General features: G+C 40.5%; 2 protein-coding genes across 4 annotated transcripts; both read left to right on the top strand.

Annotated features, from left to right (window-relative positions):
- The first annotated feature begins 2,398 nt into the window (after window positions 1–2,398).
- On the top strand, window positions 2,399–22,088 carry LOC132846884 (CD276 antigen-like). 3 transcript variants are annotated; one of them, XM_060871666.1, is made up of 5 exons: window positions 2,399–2,503; window positions 13,780–13,928; window positions 20,603–20,950; window positions 21,072–21,362; window positions 21,627–22,088. In XM_060871666.1, the coding sequence occupies exons 2-5, from the start codon at window positions 13,814–13,816 to the stop codon at window positions 21,941–21,943; spliced, it is 1,071 nt and encodes a 356-aa protein (XP_060727649.1). In that variant the 5' UTR covers window positions 2,399–2,503; window positions 13,780–13,813; the 3' UTR covers window positions 21,944–22,088. The 3 variants fall into 3 exon arrangements, with proteins under 3 accessions (XP_060727649.1, XP_060727648.1, XP_060727650.1); XM_060871665.1 differs by having other exon boundaries at window positions 13,777–13,928; XM_060871667.1 differs by lacking the exons at window positions 2,399–2,503; window positions 21,627–22,088 and having other exon boundaries at window positions 21,072–21,454.
- On the top strand, window positions 18,132–19,379 carry LOC132846610 (E3 SUMO-protein ligase ZBED1-like). Its single transcript, XM_060871304.1, has 2 exons — window positions 18,132–18,638; window positions 18,902–19,379. Exons 1-2 carry the CDS (start codon window positions 18,189–18,191, stop codon window positions 19,019–19,021), a joined length of 570 nt encoding a protein of 189 aa, XP_060727287.1. The 5' UTR covers window positions 18,132–18,188; the 3' UTR covers window positions 19,022–19,379.
- Window positions 22,089–22,987: the final 899 nt, after the last annotated feature.

Below are 22,987 nucleotides of genomic sequence, written 5' to 3'. Positions count from 1 at the left end.
TATAATATCTGTGTATCAGGACCACACAAATACATTCATTAATTCATTCATTCATTCAACTTCTACCGCTTATCCGAACTACCTCGAGTCACAGGGAGCCTGTGCCTATCTCAGGCATCATCGGGCATCAAGGCAGGATACACCCTGGACGGAGTGCCAACCCATCACAGGGCACACACACACACACACACACTCATTCACTCACGCACTCACACACTACGGACAATTTTCCAGAGATGCCAATCAACCTACCATGCATGTCTTTGGACCGGGGAGGAAACCGGAGTACCCGGAGGAAACCCCCGAGGCACGGGGAAAACATGCAAACTCCACACACACAAGGTGGAGGCGGGAATCGAACCCCCAACCCTGGAGGTGTGAGACAGTCACACACACAACAGCTCTCTGTCTCTCCCTCAGTCACTCGGGTTCGCGGGTCTTTTCCGTTAACGTTTAGGGTTTCTTCAGCTTTTTACTTCGGGTTGTAACGTTAATAATACGTACTTACTAACCAGTAGAGTTCTGGTAAACGTGGGTTTGTTCAGACGTGGTGCTTGCTTGGTAGAATGCGACTCGCATTGCGTCTCTGCCTGTCGGAGATTTTTTTTCTTTTTTAAACCTTCAGCTGGCTCTAACCAGTAACCAGACACTGTGTGTCTGACACGTTTTTGCTGTATTTCATAAAAACATAAAGGTAGTAAGCTAGTGTTATAAATATTACAAATTAATTATTAAGCTACACACACACTCACACACACACACAGGTGTGGAAATAAAAAAAAAAAAAAAAAAATCACACTGATCATAAAAAAATTAAAAGTTAAAAAAGAAAGTTATGTTGTTCATTACATTTTACTTCATAATTGCACTGCATTGCTTTGTTTTCATTGTTGCAAAACTTGTTCTGTAATATAGATCATTTGCTATCGTGATCAAAACCATTGATCTGAAGCTCAATCCTGATGCTGTCCTGTAAATATTTTTCCAATCAGCAATAAATATAACAATTTCTGATCAACCCATATCAGGGGCGTAGCCATCATTTAAAAAGGGGGGGGGACGAAATGTCTAGTGTTATGGTTTTTTTTTTCAGTTTTTTCTCTATTTATACTCATCACATCTGTCTTCACTCATTGTCGGTTATCGTCTTTACTACGTTGTATGTATGTGTGATTTACCTGCTCCTTATTATTAAAATGACATCTTTAATGTCACTATTCGTCGTCCTCGTCTCTGTCGTGTACATACAGTGACACATACTCGATATTATGTAGAATTGGCAGTTAAACATGCTGTAAAATCTCAGTTCAACATTATCTTTATTCTTATTTGAAGGGTTTTGATAACACACTTGTTAAAACAAAAGACGTTATAAAAGAGTTTATATAACGTTTGTCAAAGCAGCTATTTTTCCTTATAATCCTTTAAATTAAAACTTGCTCATTATTCAACAAGAGCAACAGGCAGAGTTTTTATATACATAATGCATATAATGCATTTATATACATTGCTCCATTAAAACCTCAACATGTGGTGAACACAACTCTACTAAAAAACTCTCTACATATCAATTGCATGCTTAAAATAACATATCGGTTAAAGCCCCGCCCATTTCAAGACAAGCCCCGCCTACTTCCGAGTACCGATATAGACACAGATAATTCATATGGTTAACAGATACAGATATAGATAATGCTGTACTCGCTCATCTCTAGAATTTATCCTGTTAAACATGTTTTGGAAAGATTTAAGCTTAATATTTCATATGCTTGTGAATTTTGTGGTCAGGAAAAAGAAACAATTTTGCATCTGTTTTATCATCGTATCTACTCAAGACTTTTTTTGGAAGGATGTGGAAAATTATATTAGTAAAAAATTGGGTTGTGTGGGTAGAAATTGGTGTATTTGATGTGTTTTTTAATTTTGAGGGAGATAATTTGGAAAGTAATGAACAATATATTATACAGCTATTTATTGGATTAGGAAAGTCCCATATACACAAAACAAAGTGGGCCCTTTGTAAACCAGATCTGTCCCATTTTATGAATATTATTAATTTAAAAGAATAAAATTTTTATTATTATTACTTTTTTTAATCAAGGCACTATGGTGTTAAATGCTGAGCTGTAGTCCACAAAAAAGTCCCCCCACCCTTCTTCTCTGGTAACCTATGTGACTAATACCTCTTGTTCATGTGGCTTTGAACAAAATGTGTATTTTGTATTTGTGCATCTCGTTGTGCAAAAAAAAAAGCGTGGGCCACAGAGCGGGGTTTCAGGTTTCCGAACCCTGCTGAAGCTTTTTAATGACGCGTCTGGAATGTTGTTTTTTTTTTTTAAGGGGCAGGATTAGACACGTCACCATGTCTGTCTTATAAATACTGATCTGCTGTTCATGTACACACCGACACACCCCTAGGGCTGAAGAGGGAGTTCACGCTCGGAGGGAATCGGTACTGACTCTTCTGAATCTTTTCTGCTGTTGCATGGAGATTCCTCTTACAGTAAGTCTGTTTTTACTACAGCTTTATATTTACAGCTTTGACTATGAAGTAAAGTCTTATGCCAACTGGTCACCAATCTTCCCAGGTGTGGCAAGCGTAATGTTGTTACACTAGATTATTGAAATTATTATTAACTAATGGCACTAACGCAAGAGGCTTTTTTTATTTGTATTAGGAAAAATTGCACAGGGATATATGGTCATGTAACCACAAGCACAATAATGTTGTTATTTTTACTTCTTTTTACATATATAATTTGTATTTCTTTGTTATTGGTTTTGTTTTCCTTTCTTATGAAATTGTTAACCTATATAAAATGTTTAGTAAGAATTGTTTGCGTAAGTTGCATCGTGTGTGAGCGTGATGGTGGAGCTGATCTCAGCCCCTCGAAAAAAGTGTTCAAAAAAGCTTCATCACTTACTGTTTATGGATTTTCTGCACAAAATGTGTTTGTTTTGTACGGAAGCGTATTGCATTCACTTGAGTAAAAAAAATCTACTCTGTTTTTCTGAATTAACGACTTAATTTTTCAGGAAAAAAATTTTTTTGCTCTGTTTTTCTGAATTAACGACTTATCTCAAAATTATGAGAGAATTTTCAGGAAAATTTTTTTTTCTGAATTAACGACTTAATGTGGATTGCATGGAAGTAAACATGTTCCGCCTTTCAAGTTTAATCCGGTTTTATTTTACTTTGGGTTTGAGACATTGGGAGATACTGCTGTCTTTAAGTAATATAAATGGTGTTGTTATTAGTGCATCAACTTTGCGCAGACACCTCAAGACTTTGCGCCTGTTCAGACGAAAAGAACATTCTGATCTGCTTGACGTTGCTGTGTTTCTATATCAGTTGAACCAATATGGTATGCTTCACGGTAGCCGTATCACCATTCGTGAAAACCCGTCGATTGCACCATTCATGCAGATCCCATATGGTTTGAGTTTATCATATGAATCAACATGCCATAAAAAGTTCGGGCCTGGGTTATGATACAAACGTCGCCGAAGACGATTCCGGCGCCTCAGTTGCACTCCATGGAGATCCAGTATTTTCAACAACTGCCTGATTGTCTCTTGTGTCACGACATAGCAAGCCTGAATGCATTTCAGATGCATCATCTTATATCCGTGAAGCATACAGTACCATATCGGTTCAACTGATTAAACTTGAAAGGCGGGACATGTTTACTTCCATGCAATCCACATTAAGTCGTTAATTCAGAAAAACAGAGCAAAAATTTTTTTTTCCTGAAAAATTATCTCATAATTTTGAGATAAGTAAGTCGTTAATTCAGAAAAACAGAGTAGATTTTTTTTTTTACTCAAGTGAATGCAATACGCTTCCGTAGTTTTGGTATAAATAAATTCAATTGAGAATTTTGTCCCAGTGAGGATAAATGAATAGCCTCCTTCCTACTTCTAACACACACACACCCTTATTGTGTATTGTGAGTCTTACAGCAGAATCTCAGTCCTGTTATGTAAAAAATGTTCTTTGACACTGTGGTATTCGACCCTGTTTTAGGCCCCAAAGAATCTCAGTCCCGCTATGTATAAAATGTTCTTTGACACTGTGATATTCGACCCTGTTTTAGGCCCCAACGAATCTCAGTCCCGCTATATATAAAATGTTCTTCCACACTGTAGATATTTGAAACTGTTTTAGACACCAAACACATCCTCGTTGAATCTCTGTACTTCTTCATTGCAGCATCTGATCTGATCTTTTCCCACCCACACGTGTGTCTGTTCATGTCCTCTTCATATATATTGTGTATATATACATTTATAACTTCTATAAAGACTACTTTAAAGTAGTTTAGAGTTAATAAAAATATAGCTGTTGAGACTTCCGGTCGGAACATCGTCAGGATGGCCGCATAGCGAGTGAGCTCCTGGTAGAACCAGAGAAATTAGATAAATTCCCCCATACAAATCAAATAAATAATTTTGTAAAAAACAAAGATAAGGGGGCATGAGCCATAATACCACTCAGAACAATTAAAAAACGTCTGAAGACAGGGAGTGAGAAAGACGGGGCACAGCAACATTAGAAGCTAACAGGTTTAAGCTAGCAAAAGGAGAAATGTCTGACTTTTAGATGATTCTGCGAGAACTAAAAGAGTTTCGCCAAGAAAATAAAGAACAATTAGAGACAATAAAAGAAGAAGTTGTGAAGGTGAATGCCAGACTGGAAGAGGCAGAAGGGTGAATTGAGAAAGCAGAAGAGAGGATCCAAAACACAGAGGAAGTTATCACGGCTATGCTAAAGCTGCACACTAAAATGGAGGACAAGCTGCTGGATCTGGAAAGCCGCTCAAGACGCGATAATATAAGGATTTACGGGATGCCGGAGGACGCCGAGAAGGACACAACAACGATGGTTTCATTTGTGGAAAATTTACTGCATGGGGGCCTTGAGTTAACAGAGGATATGCCCGACCTGCAGATTGAAAGAGCACATCGGTCGGTGGGACCGAAGCCGCCGGTGGAGGCGCCGCCACGCTCCATCATAATTAAGTTTTTGAGTTTCAAAACAAAAGAGACAATACTCCGCAAGCCATGGCAGAGGAAGGGGTTTACCTGGCAAGATAACCACATAAATCTGGATCACGACTATCCACCTCTGATACTCAAAAAACGAAGAGAATATTCTGAGATCTGCAAAGTGCTGAAAGAAAAAAAAAGTTCCATTCCAGAAGCTCTTCCCAGCCAGGCTGCGAGTGAGACACGATGACGGAACCAAAACCTACGACACTATAGAGGAGGCATCAGAGGACCTGTGGAGAAGAGGTTACACTGTGACAATCACCAGACCTCCGGTGACGCTCTTGGAGCAGGTGCAGCGGTTATCATGGACAAGAGTGGACAGACGAGCGAGGAAGGACACACTCAAAGCCGGGCGGGAAGCAAGCTACAGGAAGAAGCTCCGAACCTTCAGAAGACCATCACCGGCCTCCTCCAGGACCTAAAGGAGTTAACCCAAAGCTCGAGGAAGACGGAGTTAATTGTGAAATCTTTTGAACTGTACGGTAATTAAGGGTGGAATTCAATTATGGGACTGACTGGTTCGTTCGGGATTAACTTTTTACCTTTGGGAACCCCCCCCCCCCCCCTTTTTATTTTTATTTTTTATTACTACTTCACTATGCGACTGTTGCAGGTAAGGGCCTGTCCCTCTGAATTGAAGAGGGGGATTTTTCCCTTAAATCCAAAAATTGACTCATCAAACGGGAAATCTGGTGCCAAAAGCATTTGTAGAAGATTAAATACTTGGTTGTGTGAAGTGGGGATCGTGGACGTGTGGCGGGAGATAAACCCGACGAAACGTGACTACTCGCACTACTCATCCGCTCACAATGTCTACTCGCGCATAGATTTTTTTTTTATGCTTAAAGGAGATCTTTATAGGGTAGATAATTGTGAAATAAAAGCTAGCACTATTTCAGACCATAGTCCCATTTATATGTCAGTCCATCTGAATAATAAGAAGAAATCCACTCTTTGGAGACTGAACTCAAACATTCTGAATAACCCAACTACTAAGGGTAAATCCAGTTGTACTTAGATAATAATGACAATGAAGAAGTGACCTATTCTCTGGGATGCATTAAAAGTGGTGATTAGGGGCAAAATAATAGCCATATCCTCATATGAGAAGAAAATGAAGGGAATAAACTCCAAAAATTAGAAGAAGAATTAAAGAGACTACAGAAAGAACATGTAAAGTCTCTCAAAGATGACACCAAACATAAGATTAAAAAATTAAAAAAAGAAATAGATGAAATAAACACGCAGGAAATTAAAAAAAAAAGCTCCTTTTCACAAAGCAACAATACTATGAGGTAGGTGGAAAATCACTCAAACTTTTATCATATAAGTTAAGAAAACAACAAGCAGATAGAACTATACACAAAATAAGAAACTCTGCAACAAATGAAATAGAAAACAGTCTGGAAAAAATCCAGCAATGCTTCCTAAAATACTATAAAACACTATATTCCCAGCCACAGGAAAGCAATGACAATCAGATCGATGCCTTTCTGGCCCAGATTAATCTCCCACAGATCACTGATGAACAAAACGGACAATTAATATCTGAAGTAACAAAAAAAGAAATTCAATCAGCAATCAGGAGAATGAAAGGGGGTAAGTCTCCATGGACCGACGGTTTTCCCACAGAATGGTACAAAGCAATGCAAGATCAGCTAATTCCAACATTATTAAAAACATTTAATTGGGTTTTGGAAAATAAAAATACCCCCTCATGGAGGGAGGTAATGATCTCGGTCGTACCCAAAGAGTGGAAAGACAAATTGGAGTGTGGGAATTACCGTCCTGTAAGTCTTTTAAATAATGATTATAAACTATTCACCTCCATATTATCTAAAAGAATAGAAATGATATTACCAGTATTAATACACAAAGACCAGACTGGCTTTGTCAGACAAAGACAGACCCAAGATAACATCAGGAAAACATTGCACATTATGAGACAAATCACACAACAAAAACTGGAGACACTGATATTCAGTTTTGACGCAGAGAAAGCGTTCGACTCTGTGAGGTGGTCATTTTTATATAAAGTACTTTCAAAATTTGGCTTCCATATGAATATAATTGATACATTTGCAGCTTTATACAATAATCCAACGGCTAGAATCAAAATCAATGGAGATCTAACCAATTCATTTATTCTGGAGAGAGGAACGAGACAAGGGTGTTGTGCGTCGCCGCTCCTCGTTGCCCTGTTCATAGAACCCATGAGTCAACTGATTAGGCAGAGGTCGGATATAAGGGGGGTAACAATGAAAACTGGGGAGCAAAAACTGGCCCTATTTGCTGCCGATTTTTTGATAAGTATAACACAACCTACTCAGGCACTCCCAAAATTGATGAAATTACTAGAAGAATTTGGTTTCATTTCGGGTTATAAAATTAATATCAACAAAACTCAAATATTAAAGTTTAACTATGACCCACCAGCTTCGATTAAGACCATGTACAATTGGAATTGGGATGCTGAACCTATTAAATATCTGGGTGTTTTTTTACAGATAAAATCTGATATTCATAGATGGAATGTTATTCCCTTTTTGAGTTTAAGCTCCCGCATAGAATCAATCAGGATGAATATTCTTCCGCGGATGTTCTACCTTTTTCAATGTCTGCCAACCAAAATACCATCTAAGCATTTCTTAGAATGGGACAGACTAATAGCAAGTTATTTGTGCCAAGGGAAAAGAGCCAGAATTAAATTTAGACACTGCCATTAAGAAAAGAGAAGGGTGGAATGGGCCTTCCTTGCCTACAAGAATATTATCATGCAGCCCAACTAAGACCCTTAGTCTGCCTATGCTCACCAACATACACTGCAACATGGAAAGAAATAGAAAGTACGATGTTAAACGGAATCCCAATAACAGCTCTACTAAGTGATAACAAATTACTAGAAGAACAGGCCATCCCAGATGATTCTATAACAGGCAGCTCTCTGAAGTCCTGGCTGGCAATAGTCAAAATTTGCAGATTAGGAGAAACATATAAAATTATGAGATGGTGTGCCTATGATTCAGACTTTGCACCAAACAAAATCGATGGCAGGTTTAAGATATGGATCTCAAAAGGTTTGACTAATTATCATTCATTTATTCACAAAGGGGTATTCCAGAGTTTTGAAATCCTACAGAAAGATTATGGACTGGGAAAAGATGATTTTTTTAGGTACCTGCAAGTGAGACAATACTTTAACAAAAATATTAAAGGGGTGTTAGGAACTAGTGAGTCAGGGTTCCTGGAAGTATTTTTATGACTAACTAAACCCAGATCAGGCAACAAAATTATCTCCAAACTATATAATGCTATACAATTATCTAAACAAGATAAAGAAGAAATGGGAAAGGGAAGTAAATGTGAAGATCACACAGGAGAGCTGGGGGAAAATAAGCCAGTTACAATGGTTATCAACCGGGTCAAACACATGGCGGGAGTTTTGCTGGAAGAATATTGCGAGATTTTTTATTACACCCATTCAGAAACGATACCAAAGCAGCGGAGACGCCTGTTGGAGACTTTGTGGATCTAACGGAGCCAATCACTTCCATATTTTTTGGGACTGCCAGACAATAAGACCTTACTGGGAAGAGATCCATGAACACATAAACAATGTATTTAATGTAAACATTCCATTTAATTGTGAAACTGTGTATTTGGGTAATCTAGGGTTGGAAGCATGGAACATTAACGATAAAAAACTGCTCATGATACTATTGGCAACCAGTAAGAAATCTGTTACGAGGAAATGGTTAAAAGTAGATCCACCCACCATTGATGAATGGATTGAAATTGTCTATGAGATTTATGTTATGGAAAAGATATCCTCTTCCCTCAAAGTTGAAAAAGAAAACTTCTATAAGATTTGGACTAAATGGACTGAGTATGCTGAGATAGGCACAGGCTCCCCGTGACCCGAGGTAGTTCGGATAAGCGGTAGAAGATGAATGAGTGAATGAACGAATGGACTGAGTATGTAAAACCAACTAGATCTGATTTCATTTGACTGTATTTGTGCTCTGTGTAGATCTGCCCTCTTTTTATGTGATGTTTTATTTACTTGAAATGGTGCGCATCCCGGTTCTGTTCTGCTTTGCTATGGTTCTTAACTGAAAAAAGTAGTGGTCCATAAAAGAAAATTCCAGAAAGGCAATATGGACAATCTCATCTAAAATATCTATACCCATCTCCATCTATATACTTGAATAACTAAAGTTGTAACTAATGTATGTGATGTGAATCTGCCTTTCCAGGTTTTTTTATGGTTTGTTCGTGTTAGTTCACAGTGCATTAAATAATGTTAACAAGATTTGAATAATGTTTAAGTAAATGTTCAAATTAACATTAACAAAGATAAATAAATGCTTTATAAGTGCAGTTCATGTTAATTAATGAACCTTATTGTAAAGTGTTACCCAATTATTTGTTAATTATATTAAAATATGTAGATCACTTTTACTATTTATATAAGCTGCTTATATTATTTATGTAAACTGCTTTTATTTGTATTCCATTACAACTTTAAACAGGTTTAAGGAGTTTGATGGTTTCATGTAGCCTTAGCAACTAGCCAGCCTGAAAAATCTGCACATGAGCAGAAACGTTTTAAAGTCACGTCAACACGTGTTTTACAATCATTTAACCCACCATGGGCAATGCTGAAGTCACTGTTACAAACACTTGTAAGTCAGGGGGACACTTTCATGTAGTCTGGTGTAAAATGTGTCTTATACTTTGTTTTTTCGGGCTCTCTCCCTCTGCCATGGGCCACAATGATGTAAAATGTGTCTTATACTGTGGTTATTTGAGGCTCTCTCCCTCTGCCATGGGCCATGATGATGTAAAATGTTGCTGGGGGGTTGTAGATGTCACTCTTGCCTGTCTTCGAAACTTGAGAGCCCTGAACTTCTTAAACTCACTCTTCTGAGTTTTGATCAGGAATGAGGCTGAACTTTCTCCTACATCTCAGGTCATACACAGAAACAAATATTACAGAATCATGTACACAACTCTTCAGAATAAAGCCAACGGACAGTCCAAATGAAATGTCACCCATCTAATGGGGTAGATATTCATTTTAATTATACATTAATAAGATGTAACAGAAATAACAGAGAAATAACACAGAAATAACAGCCATGTAAATCTGTAAAACAAAAGTGTTTTGATCAGGATAAAAGTGATCCTGCATGAATACAGGGTTACTGCACTCACATGTTACTGCACTATCTCTGATCACAAGACCCTGCAGAGGCATCTGCAAAGCCAACACCACACACCCCACACACACACATGCCCCTCACACACATTCTTCACCCTCCTGCCGTCTGGAAAAAGATACCGAAGCATTCAGCCTTCATGACCAGACTGTGTAACAGTTTCTTCCCACAAGCCATCAGACTCCTTAATAACTGAAACTGTACTGTACTGAGCACAACATACACACACATCAACTGTATGTGTAGAGGTTAAAAAGATCAAATATCAAAATGAGCATTTAAATGATGGAATCAATGTGATTCAACTGTAAACAAACAAACAAACAAAAAAATTTGTATGATTTAAGTGTACTACTTTTGGAGTGTCCACTAGGGGGAGATCGGGGTTGTAGGGTGTGGTTGACTGGCGCAGAGACAACAGCGCGAGTCCGTGTTCTCATATGTCTATTTTCCCCCTTTATCAGTAACATATGGACTGCACAGACCTACACCAAATACACACACTTCCAATATACATCCATCAACCTGTTTACATGCTGTTTACATCCATCAACCTGTTAACAACAAAATTGTCTTTTTTGTATATTTGTATTATTTTTTGTATTGTCTTGTAATCTTTTGTCCTGCACTGTCTTGTCTGTCTTGTCTTGTCCTGCACTGTTTGTGCTAGGTTGCACAGTTGCACTTTATGTATCTAGGACTAACTTACTAAGTCCTTAAGTCCTAAGTCCTAAGTCCTTTGTTTTATGTAGCTTCATCAAGTCAAGTCAAGTCAAGAAGCTTTTATTGTCATTTCAACCATATATAGCTGTTGCAGTACATAGTGAAATGAGACAACGTTTCTCCAGGATCAAGGTGCTACATAGAAACAAAGACAGGGCTAAAGACTTGTAAGTAGTCTTAGCCACATAAAGTGCAACTGTGCAACCTGGTGCAAACAGTGCAGGACAAGACAAACAAGACAGACAAGACAGTGCAGGACAAAAGACAGTGCAGGACTAAAGACAGTGCAGGACCAGACAGTGCAGGACAAGACAGTGCAGGACAATGACAGTGCAGACACAAGTTACAAGACAATACAAAAAGTACAAAAAATGCAGTACACAAAAGACAATAAATAGTAAACAGTCACAGAAACAGCGCCGACCGACCAGTGTTAATACTGTATGTGTTAATATAGTATGTGCGAAATGGCTGAGATATTGTACAGTATGTGCAAAAACGGCTGAAATGTTGGGACAGTTTGTGCAAAAAACAGCAGACAAGGTGTGCAAAACAGCATGTAAACAGTTTGCTGGATTGTAAGCAGCATGTAAACAGTATGTTGTGTCAGTGTGTGTGTTTTGTGAGGGTCTATGCAGTCCATACAGATGATGTGTGTGTATGTTGTGCTCAGTACAGTACATTTCAGTTGTTGAGAAGTCTGATGGCTTGTGGGAAGAAACTGTTACACAGTCTGGTCGTGAGGGCCCGAATGCTTCGGTACCTTTTTCCAGATGGCAGGAGGGTGAAGAGTGTGTGTGAGGGGTGTGTGGGGTCATCCACAATGCTGTTGGCTTTGCGGATGCAGCGTGTGGTGTAAGTGTCTGTGATAGAGGGAAGAGAGACCCCAATGATCTTCTCCGCTGTCCTCACAATCCGCTGCAGGGTCTTGCGTTCTGAGATGGTGCAGTTCCCGAACCAGACAGTGATGCAGCTGCTCAGGATGCTCTCAATGGTCCCTCTGTAGAACATGGTCAGGATGGGGGGAGGGAGATGTGCCTTCCTCAGCCTTCGTAGGAAGTAGAGACGCTGCTGGGCTTTCCTGGTGATGGCGCTGGTGTGGAGTGACCAGGTGAGGTTCTCCGCTAGATGAACACCAAGAAATTTGGTGCTCTTGACGATCTCCACAGATGATCCGTCGATGTTCAGCGGAGAGTAGTCACTCCGTGCTCTCCTGAAGTCCACAACCATCTCTTTAGTTTTATCCACATTCAGAGAAAGGTTGTTGGCTCTACACCAGGCAGTTAGTTGTTGCACCTCCTCCCTGTATGCTGACTCGTCGTTCTTGTTGATGAGACCCACCACGGTCGTGTCATCGGCGAACTTGATAATATGATTCGATCTGTGCGTTGCTGCACAGTCGTGAGTCAGCAGAGTGAACAGCAGCGGACTGAGCACGCAGCCTTGAGGAGCTCCAGTGTTCAGTGTGGTGGTGCTGGAGATGCTGTTCCCGATCCGGACTGACTGAGGTCTCCCAGTCAGGAAGTCCAGGATCCAGTTGCAGAGGGAGGTGTTTAGTCCCAGCAGGCTCAGCTTCCCAATCAGGTGCTGAGGGATGATGGTATTGAATGCTGAACTAAAGTCTATGAACAGCATTCGTACATAAGTGTCTTTATTGTCCAGGTGGGTGAGGGCTAAGTGGAGAGCTGCGGCAATGGCATCGTCTGTGGAGCGGTTTGGACGATACGCGAACTGTAGGGGGTCCAGTGAGGGTGGTAGCTGCGTCTTGATGTGCCTCATGACGAGCTTCTCGAAGCACTTCATAACTATGGGTGTGAGTGCAACGGGACGATAGTCATTGAGGCAGGACACTGTAGACTTCTTTGGGACAGGAACGATGGTGGTAGTTTTGAGGCACGTAGGAACAACGGCGCTGCTCAGGGAAATGTTGAAGATGTCCGTAAAGACATCCGCTAGCTGTTCTGCACATTCTCTGAGCACCCTGCCAGGAATGTTGTCTGGTCCAGCAGCCTTCCGTGGGTTAACTCTGCATAGAGATCTCCTCACGTCGGCCGTGGATAGACAGAGTACCTGGTCGTCGGGGGGAGGGATGGACTTCCTCTGCGTTACGTTGTTCTGTACCTCGAACCGAGCGTAGAAATCGTTCAACGCATCTGGGAGGGAGGCGTCGCTATCACAAGCAGGTGAAGCTGTCTTGTAGTTTGTGATCGCCTGTATGCCCTGCCACATGCGCCGGGTGTCTCCGCTGTCCTGGAAGTGGCTGTGGATAGTCTGGGCGTGTGCGCACTTTGCCTCTCTGATGGCTCGGGACAGTTTGGCCCTTGCTGTTCTTAGGGCCGCCCTGTCCCCTGTTCTGAAGGCTAGGTCTCTAGTCCTCAGCAGAGCACGCACATTAGCAGTCATCCACGGCTTCTGGTTGGAGCGTGTAGTAATGGTCTTGGAGATGGTCCTGGAGGAACGTTGTCTCATTTCACTTTTTTTTTTTTTTGACAATAAAATCTTCTTGACTTGACTTAACACATCTGAACACAATAAACTATCAGTGAGATTAAAATGATCATGAAGATAACATTCTGAGGCAGATGCAGGGTCGTAATGGCGGCTCATTAAACAGTTGGCAAAAGACTTTCATCTGATTTTGTATGAATCGGATTAAAACAGATCATTAATTTACATAAATGATTTCTAGAAGCTTTTTTGTTTGTATGATGATGATGATGATTATGATGATGATGATGTTTTTTTCCACTCGAACCCTGATGTTGATGTTTCTCCTCAGCAGCAGACACAGAGCCCATGGAGAAGATCCTGACCTGATGCTCACACACTACCTGATACAGATGGAGATCAGTCTCAGATCAGTCAGGGATTCGACACTGACTCTGACTCTTCTGAATCTTTTCCTGCTGTTACATGGAGTTTCCTCTGACAGTAAGTCTGTTTTTACTACAGCTTTATATTTACAGCTCAGAGGAAGACTAAAAGTCTCCATCTGATGGTTGAAACCTAATGAGTGTTAGTCAAGCTGTCCCTGTTTCAGCATCTTCTTCCTGCCTCTGTCACAATTTACATGATAAAAGTCTCTTGCCTTGCAAAGCGTTTCAATGGTAAAAATATTCAAACAAAAACATCATAACAATGAAGAAAACCATTGAGTACAAATAAATTCCATTCAATGTCAGTTATTTAAAGCTTCTTGACATGACTTGAGTTATATCTAATTCCTATATTCCTAAAATAGCTGAGGAAGAACTTTACCAGAGCGCCCCCCCCCCCCCCCACACACACACACAGAGGCATGTTTGTGCCCCACAGCACACAGCGAGAACCAGAGCCGATCCTGACCTCACTAGGGCCCTAAGCCAAATTCTGGGAGGACCCTCTGACTCGTGAGCCATGTAAACCATTTGCCACACATTCACACTTGACACCCCACTGCTCCCACTACAAACCTCCCACCTTTTAAAAAAAGTTTAAAATTGAATATTTTAAATAGAATTTTGAGTTGAATTTAAGCAAGTGAATTTAAATGTATTTCCTGATATCAAAAATATGGTTTCTACTAGAAATCACACTCTTAATATTTACATTTTAAGTATTGAAAACTGAATTCTTGATATCAAAAATCCACATCATGTGAATGTATAAAAGCTAAAATGCTTGCCATACCGTATCACTGTGTTTTATAGTATGCATGAGAGCAATACTTGATCCCTGATGGTTATTATTTACTTAGGGATGTGCATTGACCTGGCATTATGCCCATTCCAATGTAAATCCATTGGTTTCCATATTGCATTAACGTTGTTGTAACCTTGATTGAGAGACTATAAACATTGTCATTTAGGAGTGCTATCATGCTACTTTTTGTACTGGTCCCCACACAGATGTTGCTGGAAAGCACGCGTGTCATTTCGTGCACGATTGCACGCGGATATGAACGCATGTTCACGCGCGGCACGGTTATCGAGCTGCCGTTTATAAACACCGTTGCCCTTGGGCCTTTATTCACGCAAATGTTCACGCAATAAATTGTTGTGTGACAGACAGGCCAAGAGATGCACTGGCAGCACTGCACAGCTAATTTACCTAGTCAGATAGAGACTAGAGACAGAATCACATCAACTTTACTTTTATTTGGTCTTGCTGACATCAAACCTGAAGAGAACACAAGTTTACCTGATTGTTGTTCTCGCATTTTACTCTCATTTTGTTTCCTTTTTCTCTTTTCATGGGCAGATGGATAGCTTCATATTGTCATCTACACAGTAAACATTAACACGCGCTGTAAAATGAGGCAGGGGGAGGCGGGGCCTTGCGTAATCTGCGGGGCGCTACGCAACAAGCGTAGTGAGCGTATAGGGCCGATCGGCTCTGGTGAGAACATACTAGGGGTGGCACGGTATATGAAAAAACACCCGAACCGTTCGGTTCGCTTGTCTCGGTTCGTTTCGTGTGTGCGTCGCACGGTTCGACGCATGCGCAGTGTAGCCCAGTTTCGCCTCAGACAGTTTCGCGCGAACATACATATAGACAGTAGAGGTCTTCACGGGTCCACTTAGATCCGAAAACCCGAGGTCCGAGGTCTAAAAGTTTCACGTGTGCCTCGGACACGGGTCGGGTATAATAATAGCGGCATCGGGTCTCGGGTAATTTAAAATGAATGTGTTTTATACTGAACGGACCCGAGAAGCCTCAAGCTACTTTATCTCGTGTGTGTGCATCGACTTGAGTCCTTTTCCAACCTCTTCTCTGTTTGTCAAGACCGCTTGCGACATGTGGCTGCCGACGTGTGACTGGCGGTAGCTAAGCTAATTTTCGTTGAAACAGACCTGTCAATCAATTTTGAATCCACGCTGTAGCGGTTACTTTAGTGTAGAGTTTTGCAACATTCGGGTCCAGTCGGGTAAAAAAAAATGCCAACGGGTCGGGTCGGACTCGGGTGTAATTTTTTCGGGTTTGTCTCGGGTCGGGTCTTTCTTAAAAAAAAAAAAAAAAAAAAAATGCACGTCGGGTTCGGGTAAAAATTGATTCGGGTCACTTTGGGTCGTGTACATTTTTTTAGACCCGAGAAGACGTGTAAAAGTTGAGTAAGGATTGCTGCACAAATGGCAAGTGGAGGAGATAATGAAGGCTGCCCAGAGTTGGCGGATGCGCCCGCGTCGTTCAAATCTGGTGTGTGGGAACATTTTGGATTTCATGTTACTTACAATGACAACGGAAATAAAACAGTAGATAGAACTGCGACTGTGTGCGAACATTGTGCAAAATGCATTCAATATGCTAATGGCAACACTTCTAATATGACAGTTCATTTTATAAGACATCACGCCAATGCGTCGATAAGCACAAACAGGAGAGAGCCGGTTAGGAAACAACTTCTACTGTCCGCAGCATTTAAGCAACCTCTCAGTGATAACTCGGACAGGGTAATAGCCATAACTAAAGCATTGGGGATGTTTATAGCAAAAGATATGCAACCGCGCAGCGTGATTGAGTGTGAAGGAATTCGTCAGCTGATGAATGCACTCGAGCCGCGGTTTAATATTCCCTCTCGCAAATACTTCGGCATCACTGTCATTCCAAAACTGTATGACGAGACACGAGCAGTAATTGTAAAAGAATTGTCCGACACAGCCCACGTAGCTCTCACTACAGATGGATGCAGGGGCGTAGCCATCATTTAAAAAGTGGGGGGGACGAAATGTCTAGTGTTATGTTTTGTTTTTTGTTTTTTTTCAGTTAACCCTTGTGTAAATGACAGGTTTTATTTTGAATCATGATTTTTTTAATCATGCTTTATATGCGTTATGAATATATATGATTAGAAAACAGAAAGAAAGAAAGAAATTCAGCATATTGTAACGTTTCCCCTGTGATCTACTCTCATTCACCGGACTACATTACCCATCATCCTTTGCACCCCGTCATCCAGCATGATTGTTTCCTATCTTCACCTGTCTGTTCACCCGGACTCTATTTATACTCATCACCGCTGTCTTCACTCAATGTCGGTTATCGTCTTTACTACGTTGTATGTAGTATGTGTGATTTACCTGCTCCTTATTATTAAAATGACATCTTTAACGTCACTATTCGTCGTCCTCGTCTCTGTCGTGTACATACAGTGACACATACTTGATATTATGTAGAATTGGCGAGTTAAACATGCTGTAAAATCTCAGTTCAACATTATCTTTATTCTTATTTGAAGGGTTTTGATAACACACTTGTTAAAACAAAAGACGTTATAAAAGAGTTTATATAACGTTTGTCAAAGCAGCTATTTTTCCTTATAATCCTTTAAATTAAAACTTGCTCATTATTCAACAAGAGCAACAGGCAGAGTTACTAAACATTGTGCAACACAATTCTGATACCATGTGCCAACTTACACTACATGACATTTTTATAAAAAAGGAGTGAAGCGTTTTTTTGCCCCTTTGAGCTCATCGTAACCGAACGCTGGACCGCGGGTGAGACTCGAGCTACAGTACTGGGGGGTCGTGATGATGACGTGACAAGTGAGTGACTGATTGCCGTGAACGTCATGTATAGACGATCTTAAACTTTCTTGTCTCTTTGAATTTTAAATCACGCTGCATTTATATACATTGCTCCATTAAAACCTCAACATGTGGTGAACACAACTCTCCACTAAAAAAGTGAAGGGGACGAATTTACTTTTTATAAAAAGTGCGGGGGACATGTCCCCCGCCTCCCCCGCGTAATCTACGCCCCTGGATGGATGGACCAAAAGGGCCACTGAAAGTTTCCTCACGGTGACCGCTCACTATATTACTTCGGAGTGGGAAATGAGAAGCTGCTTTTTGTAAACACGCCCCATTTATGAAAGTCATACCAGTGAGCATCTCTCTGAAATGCTGACAGACGCGGTGGCGGAATGGAAACTGGAGAGGGTAAATAGCATAATTCCTGTTACTACAGATAATGCTAAAATATAGTGAATGCTATGGATTTAGTGGCGGGTTAACAGTTAACCTTGCAGCCAAGAGTGCAATCTCACTAAACCAAGTATCCCGACTCTTGGGGAAGTTTAGGAAGGTGGTTAGCTTCTTTCACCAAAGCACAACAGCTGCCCATGCCCTGAAAACCAAGCAGGATATGCTGGAATTGCCTGTTCACAAACTAATTCACGATGCAACAACTCGTTGGAACTCCACATACGACATGTTAGAATGTTATGTGGAGCAACAGGCTGCCATCTACTCTGCCGTAATGGACAAGTATATGAAGAAGAAAGTCAAGGACATTGCATTGTTAACTGAAAGTGAGACAAAACTGGCAGAGGGTCTCATTAATATTCTCAAACCTCTGAAGAATGTAATCACCCTCATGAGCACCGAAACATCCCCATCAGTTTCAACGATTTACCCACTGCAGAAGATGATACTGAAATCCATGACATCAAGTGCAGAGGACAGTACCACCATCAAAGAAGCTAAGGCAGGCATCACTAAAGACCTTAAAGGCAGACACAATGACCCTGGTGTTCAGGATTATCTGCACAGAGCCAAAGCACTTGATCCAAGATTCAAGTCCCTGCCTTACCTGGAAGAAGCCTGTGTTCAGAAAATCTACGATGATCTAACCACGGACATTGTGGACATTGAAAAGCAGGTATTGTGTTTGTTTTTTGTATCTAACTTAAATTTGATTTATTTAATATTTTATAATTTTTTAGTTTTTTATCCTAATGATAATTGCTGTTTTATTTTTTTATTTTATTTTTTGGACTAAGCCAAGCATATTTAATCTTTTTGTGCCTTTGTAAAATTTTTCTATTCCCCACTGCCCAGTAGAGAATAACTTTTTGCTGCCATGAGAGCTAATTGTTGTTATTAACATTTCCAAAAATGTCTATTTTGTCATTTACTCATCAGGGTCAAAGCAGTGAAGCCCAAGCGGCCAGTTCATCCTCAGGAGCGCTGCCAGGGCCATCAGAGACCTCTCCTCCCCAGAAAAAAATCTGCCATGGCAATAGTATTTGCAGATTTTTTTAAAACAGAGGAAAGAAGAACAAAGCCTTTGACAGACATCATTCATGAAGAGGTCACCACATACAAGGCCACAGGCTGCATCTCTGTGGATGAAGACCCACTCGCATGGTGGAAGAGCAATGAGCATAAGTATCCTCACATTGTTAAGTTAGCCCAACATAACCTCGCTGTCCAAGGTTCATCTGTGCCAAGTGAATTTGTTTTCTCAACGGCTGGGGACATAGTCACTGCAAGTAGGTCTCGCCTCTTGGCAAAAAATGTGGACAAACTGATATTCTTGCAGAAGAATACGAAAATTAAGTGAACAGAGGAGTGTTTTTTTATGCAACATTTTTTAGCAATTTTGATAGCCAGCATTTTTGTTTTTAATATTTAAATACTGTATATACAGTGGCACTTTAATCTCTAGTTTCCAAATACTGCACTTTAATTTCAAGTGAAAGAAATGTATCTTCATTAGAAGCATTGTTTATACTGTTTTTGTGTTAAGATGGTTAAACTTATGCTTGACTTTATAATTATGTTATAGCCTCATTATATTATGTTATTACCTTATATTATATATTTATGTTTAAAATATTTTGACTTGTTTAAAAGACAGAGCTTGTAAGAGTTCCTCTCTTTTTCTTAAAAATCTTTTTTTTGTAAGAGCGACACTGAAGTTGGCAGTTTGATAAATGCAAGTTAATTTGAGTCTTTGTGTGTTAAAAAGGCACAAGTTCCTGTAGAGATAAGAATACACATTCTCCTTTTTTTTTGCCAAATAAACGAAAAGCATGTCATCATCAATGTCTTCTCTCTTGCTGTATCAAAATCTCACCTAGCTTTTACTCAGAGATGGTCCCAATAATGTGCTTAAAGTCAAGTCAAATTCAGTTAGTGCATGATTACATTACAAAAATGTTAATACTGTATCCTAAATTGTGGATAATTAAGATAATAATATCAAATATATATATAGCTATATATCAAATGCTGAAGGAAATTTCTGGAGTGTTGAAGATTAAAAGAAAAAATAACAACAAGAACCGTACAGAACCGAAACCCATGACCCTAAAACCGTGATACAAACCAAAGTGTGGGTTTTGTGATCCGTGCCACCCCTAGAACATACGGAGCTGTGAGAAGTTTTCTGTGTTTGTTGGCATGCCCTAGGTTTCCTCTGGGTCTCCCTGATTCTCCAAGTCTTTGACACATCTGTGGCCTGTATTTTTGTGTTAACCGCCCGGTCTGCTGACATGAATCATTCTTTTTAACACAACACAATTGTTTTAACAGAACTGAGTGATAAATGCTGATACAAGGTTTAAAATTATTAATCAGTACAAAGTGACAAACACATGAGCTAAAGACACGCAGAAAATATGGCTGACACATTTCACACACATCACACATCAACAGCTTAAAGGTTATGGATGGGAAAATGTAGGTGAGCAGAACTATAAAAACGCTGCTGCACATGAACTCTCGCTCTCAGTAACAGAACTCACCACTCACCTGGATAAACATTCACAGATTATCTGAATATTTACTTTTTCTGTTGATTTAGCTCTTAAAGATCTCTTCTCATGTTTGTGTCCGTAGCTGAGTTCGAGATCTCTGTTCCCACGGGTGTACAGATGGGTGTGTACGGCGAGGCGGTCCATCTGTCCTGCGTGTTCCCAGTGAACGGCTCGTGGGACGCAGACAGGATAATGATCATGTGGCAGCACAACCAAGAGGTGGTCCACAGTTTCTTTCATGGCCAAGACCAGCCACAATATCAGAGCCGGAGATACGCCAACCGCACCAGCCTGTTCCACCAGGAGATGAAGAAGGGGAACGCGTCGCTCAGGCTGGACCGCACCACTCTGGAGGATGTGGGGGAGTACACCTGCTCCGTCAGCACTCCGCTGGGCTGGCAGAGAAAGAGTTTCCCTCTCAAAGTAGCAGGTAACGATGAAACTGTACAATAAAGTGCTGTAAAATGTTAGCTACTTAGTGCTCACGGTGAAGCGTTACTGGTTGTCATGGTAACCGACCACTCAGCACTCTTCTCTAACACCTCCTTTAGCGTTCTACTACGAACCGCGTCTGCAAATCTCTGTGCTGAGCGACGGCCACATGGAGGTGCTGGTGACCTCAGAGGGTGGGTTCCCCTCTCCCTCCCTGCAGTGGCTGATGGGAAACACCAGGGACGTCACCAACCACACACACACGCAGCTGAGTAAGGACCATCACACAGGTCTGTACAGCGTGAACAGTAAACTGATCCTAAATGGAACCGTCAACTCCTCCATCACCTTCATCATGAAGAACCCAGATCTGGACCAGACCATCAGGAGGAGCATCGACCTCTTCTCAGGTGAGTTCATCAAGACCACACGTCCCCGAGAGGTTCATTAACTCACAACACCGCAAATGTGCCGTTATTAACATTTTTAAAAAAGAAATGAATCAATAAATTCATTATAGTAAATAAAAGATTAAACAGAAAAGTCTATAAAGATTTTTATAATGTGGATTATAAAATGGACTGAAATAAAAACTCTGAACCTGTTTGAATGTATTTATTTATTTATTTATTTATTTATTTATTTATTTATTATTTATTTATTTTGTTTCACAGAAAATGGACCCATTGACCAGAGGGAACAGCGAGCAGGACCCATTGTGTTTTCTGTTGTTGTAGTTATTTTACTCGCTGTGATCATTTCACTAATTATCCTTCAACACCAAATGATGAAAAAGGAAAAATCTCGAAATCCTTCAGAGAGTACCATCGAGTCATCAGAAGCTTTGATCCATCAGACAGCAGCTGAAAAACCTTTAATGGATGAATCTGAAAGTGTTTCAGAATTACTTGATGAAGGAAGATCTCGGGCCAGGCAGCTAGACAAGAAGAAGAAATGTAGTTTATTTATTAGGATTTATTTAGAAGATTAATATTTCTAATGGACAATGTTAAGGGTCTGGTGTCTCTGATCAAACTCCAGATTTCAGCTAGAACTGAAGATCAATAAACCTCATCATAGTATTTTTGTAAAGAAGCATTTATTATACTTTAAATGATCAGCTTGGTGGGGGTCACGGTGGCTTAGTGGTTAGCACGTTCGCCTCACCCCTCCAGGGTCGGGGTTCGATTCCCGCCTCTGCCTGGTGTGTGTGGAGTTTGCATGTTCTCCCCGTGCCTCGGGGGTTTCCTCCGGGTACTCCGGTTTCCTCCCCTGGTCCAAAGACATGCATGGTGGGTTGGTTGGCATCTCTGGAAAATTGTCCTGAGTGCGTGAGTGAATGAGAGTGTGTGTGTGTGTTGGCACTCCGTCCAGGGTTTATCCTGCCTTGATGCCCGATGACGCCTGAGATAGGCACAGGCTCCCCGTGACCCGAGGTAGTTCGGATAAGCGGTAGAAAATGAGTGAATGAATGATCAGCTTGGTCTATTTCAGGCAGGTGACAGTCAGCTGTGAGCACCTGTGTAATTTCTGTGCCGTTCATCATATAGCAGACCTGCCAACCTTGGAAAAAAATTTTGAGTAGCAACTTACTCAACTTACTTTACTTTTGAGTAGCAACTAAAATAAAGAGTATAACGTTATGTGCATGATCGTTTGTGTATAATATCTGCATACTATTTAACAACTCTTTATGTATTGCCATAAATTAGATCTAATGAACTAAACAGTAACTTCATATCTGACAACACATACATGTGTTAATTTTCTCAGCAATAATGCAAGACTCTAGACTTCACTATGGTTTTGACTGGCTGATCATATAATAATACCTCCCTCATCATTTCTACTTTCTGCTTCTATTTCCCTGCTTTTCACAAAAAAAATCTGATGTCCATCAGATGTGATCTACAGGAGCCAGTAACAATCGAGTCAGAATACGATTGATATTTAAAAATTACATTAGCTTCGTCATGTTATAGCATGAATGTGTGCTATAAAAGTGATACACAGACGCTCGCAGATATTGATGTCT

The sequence above is a fragment of the Tachysurus vachellii genome, chromosome 6 (assembly GCF_030014155.1).
Source record: "Tachysurus vachellii isolate PV-2020 chromosome 6, HZAU_Pvac_v1, whole genome shotgun sequence".
Classification (NCBI taxonomy): Eukaryota; Metazoa; Chordata; class Actinopteri; order Siluriformes; family Bagridae; genus Tachysurus; species Tachysurus vachellii.
This window is presented reverse-complemented; position numbering and strand designations above follow the sequence as displayed.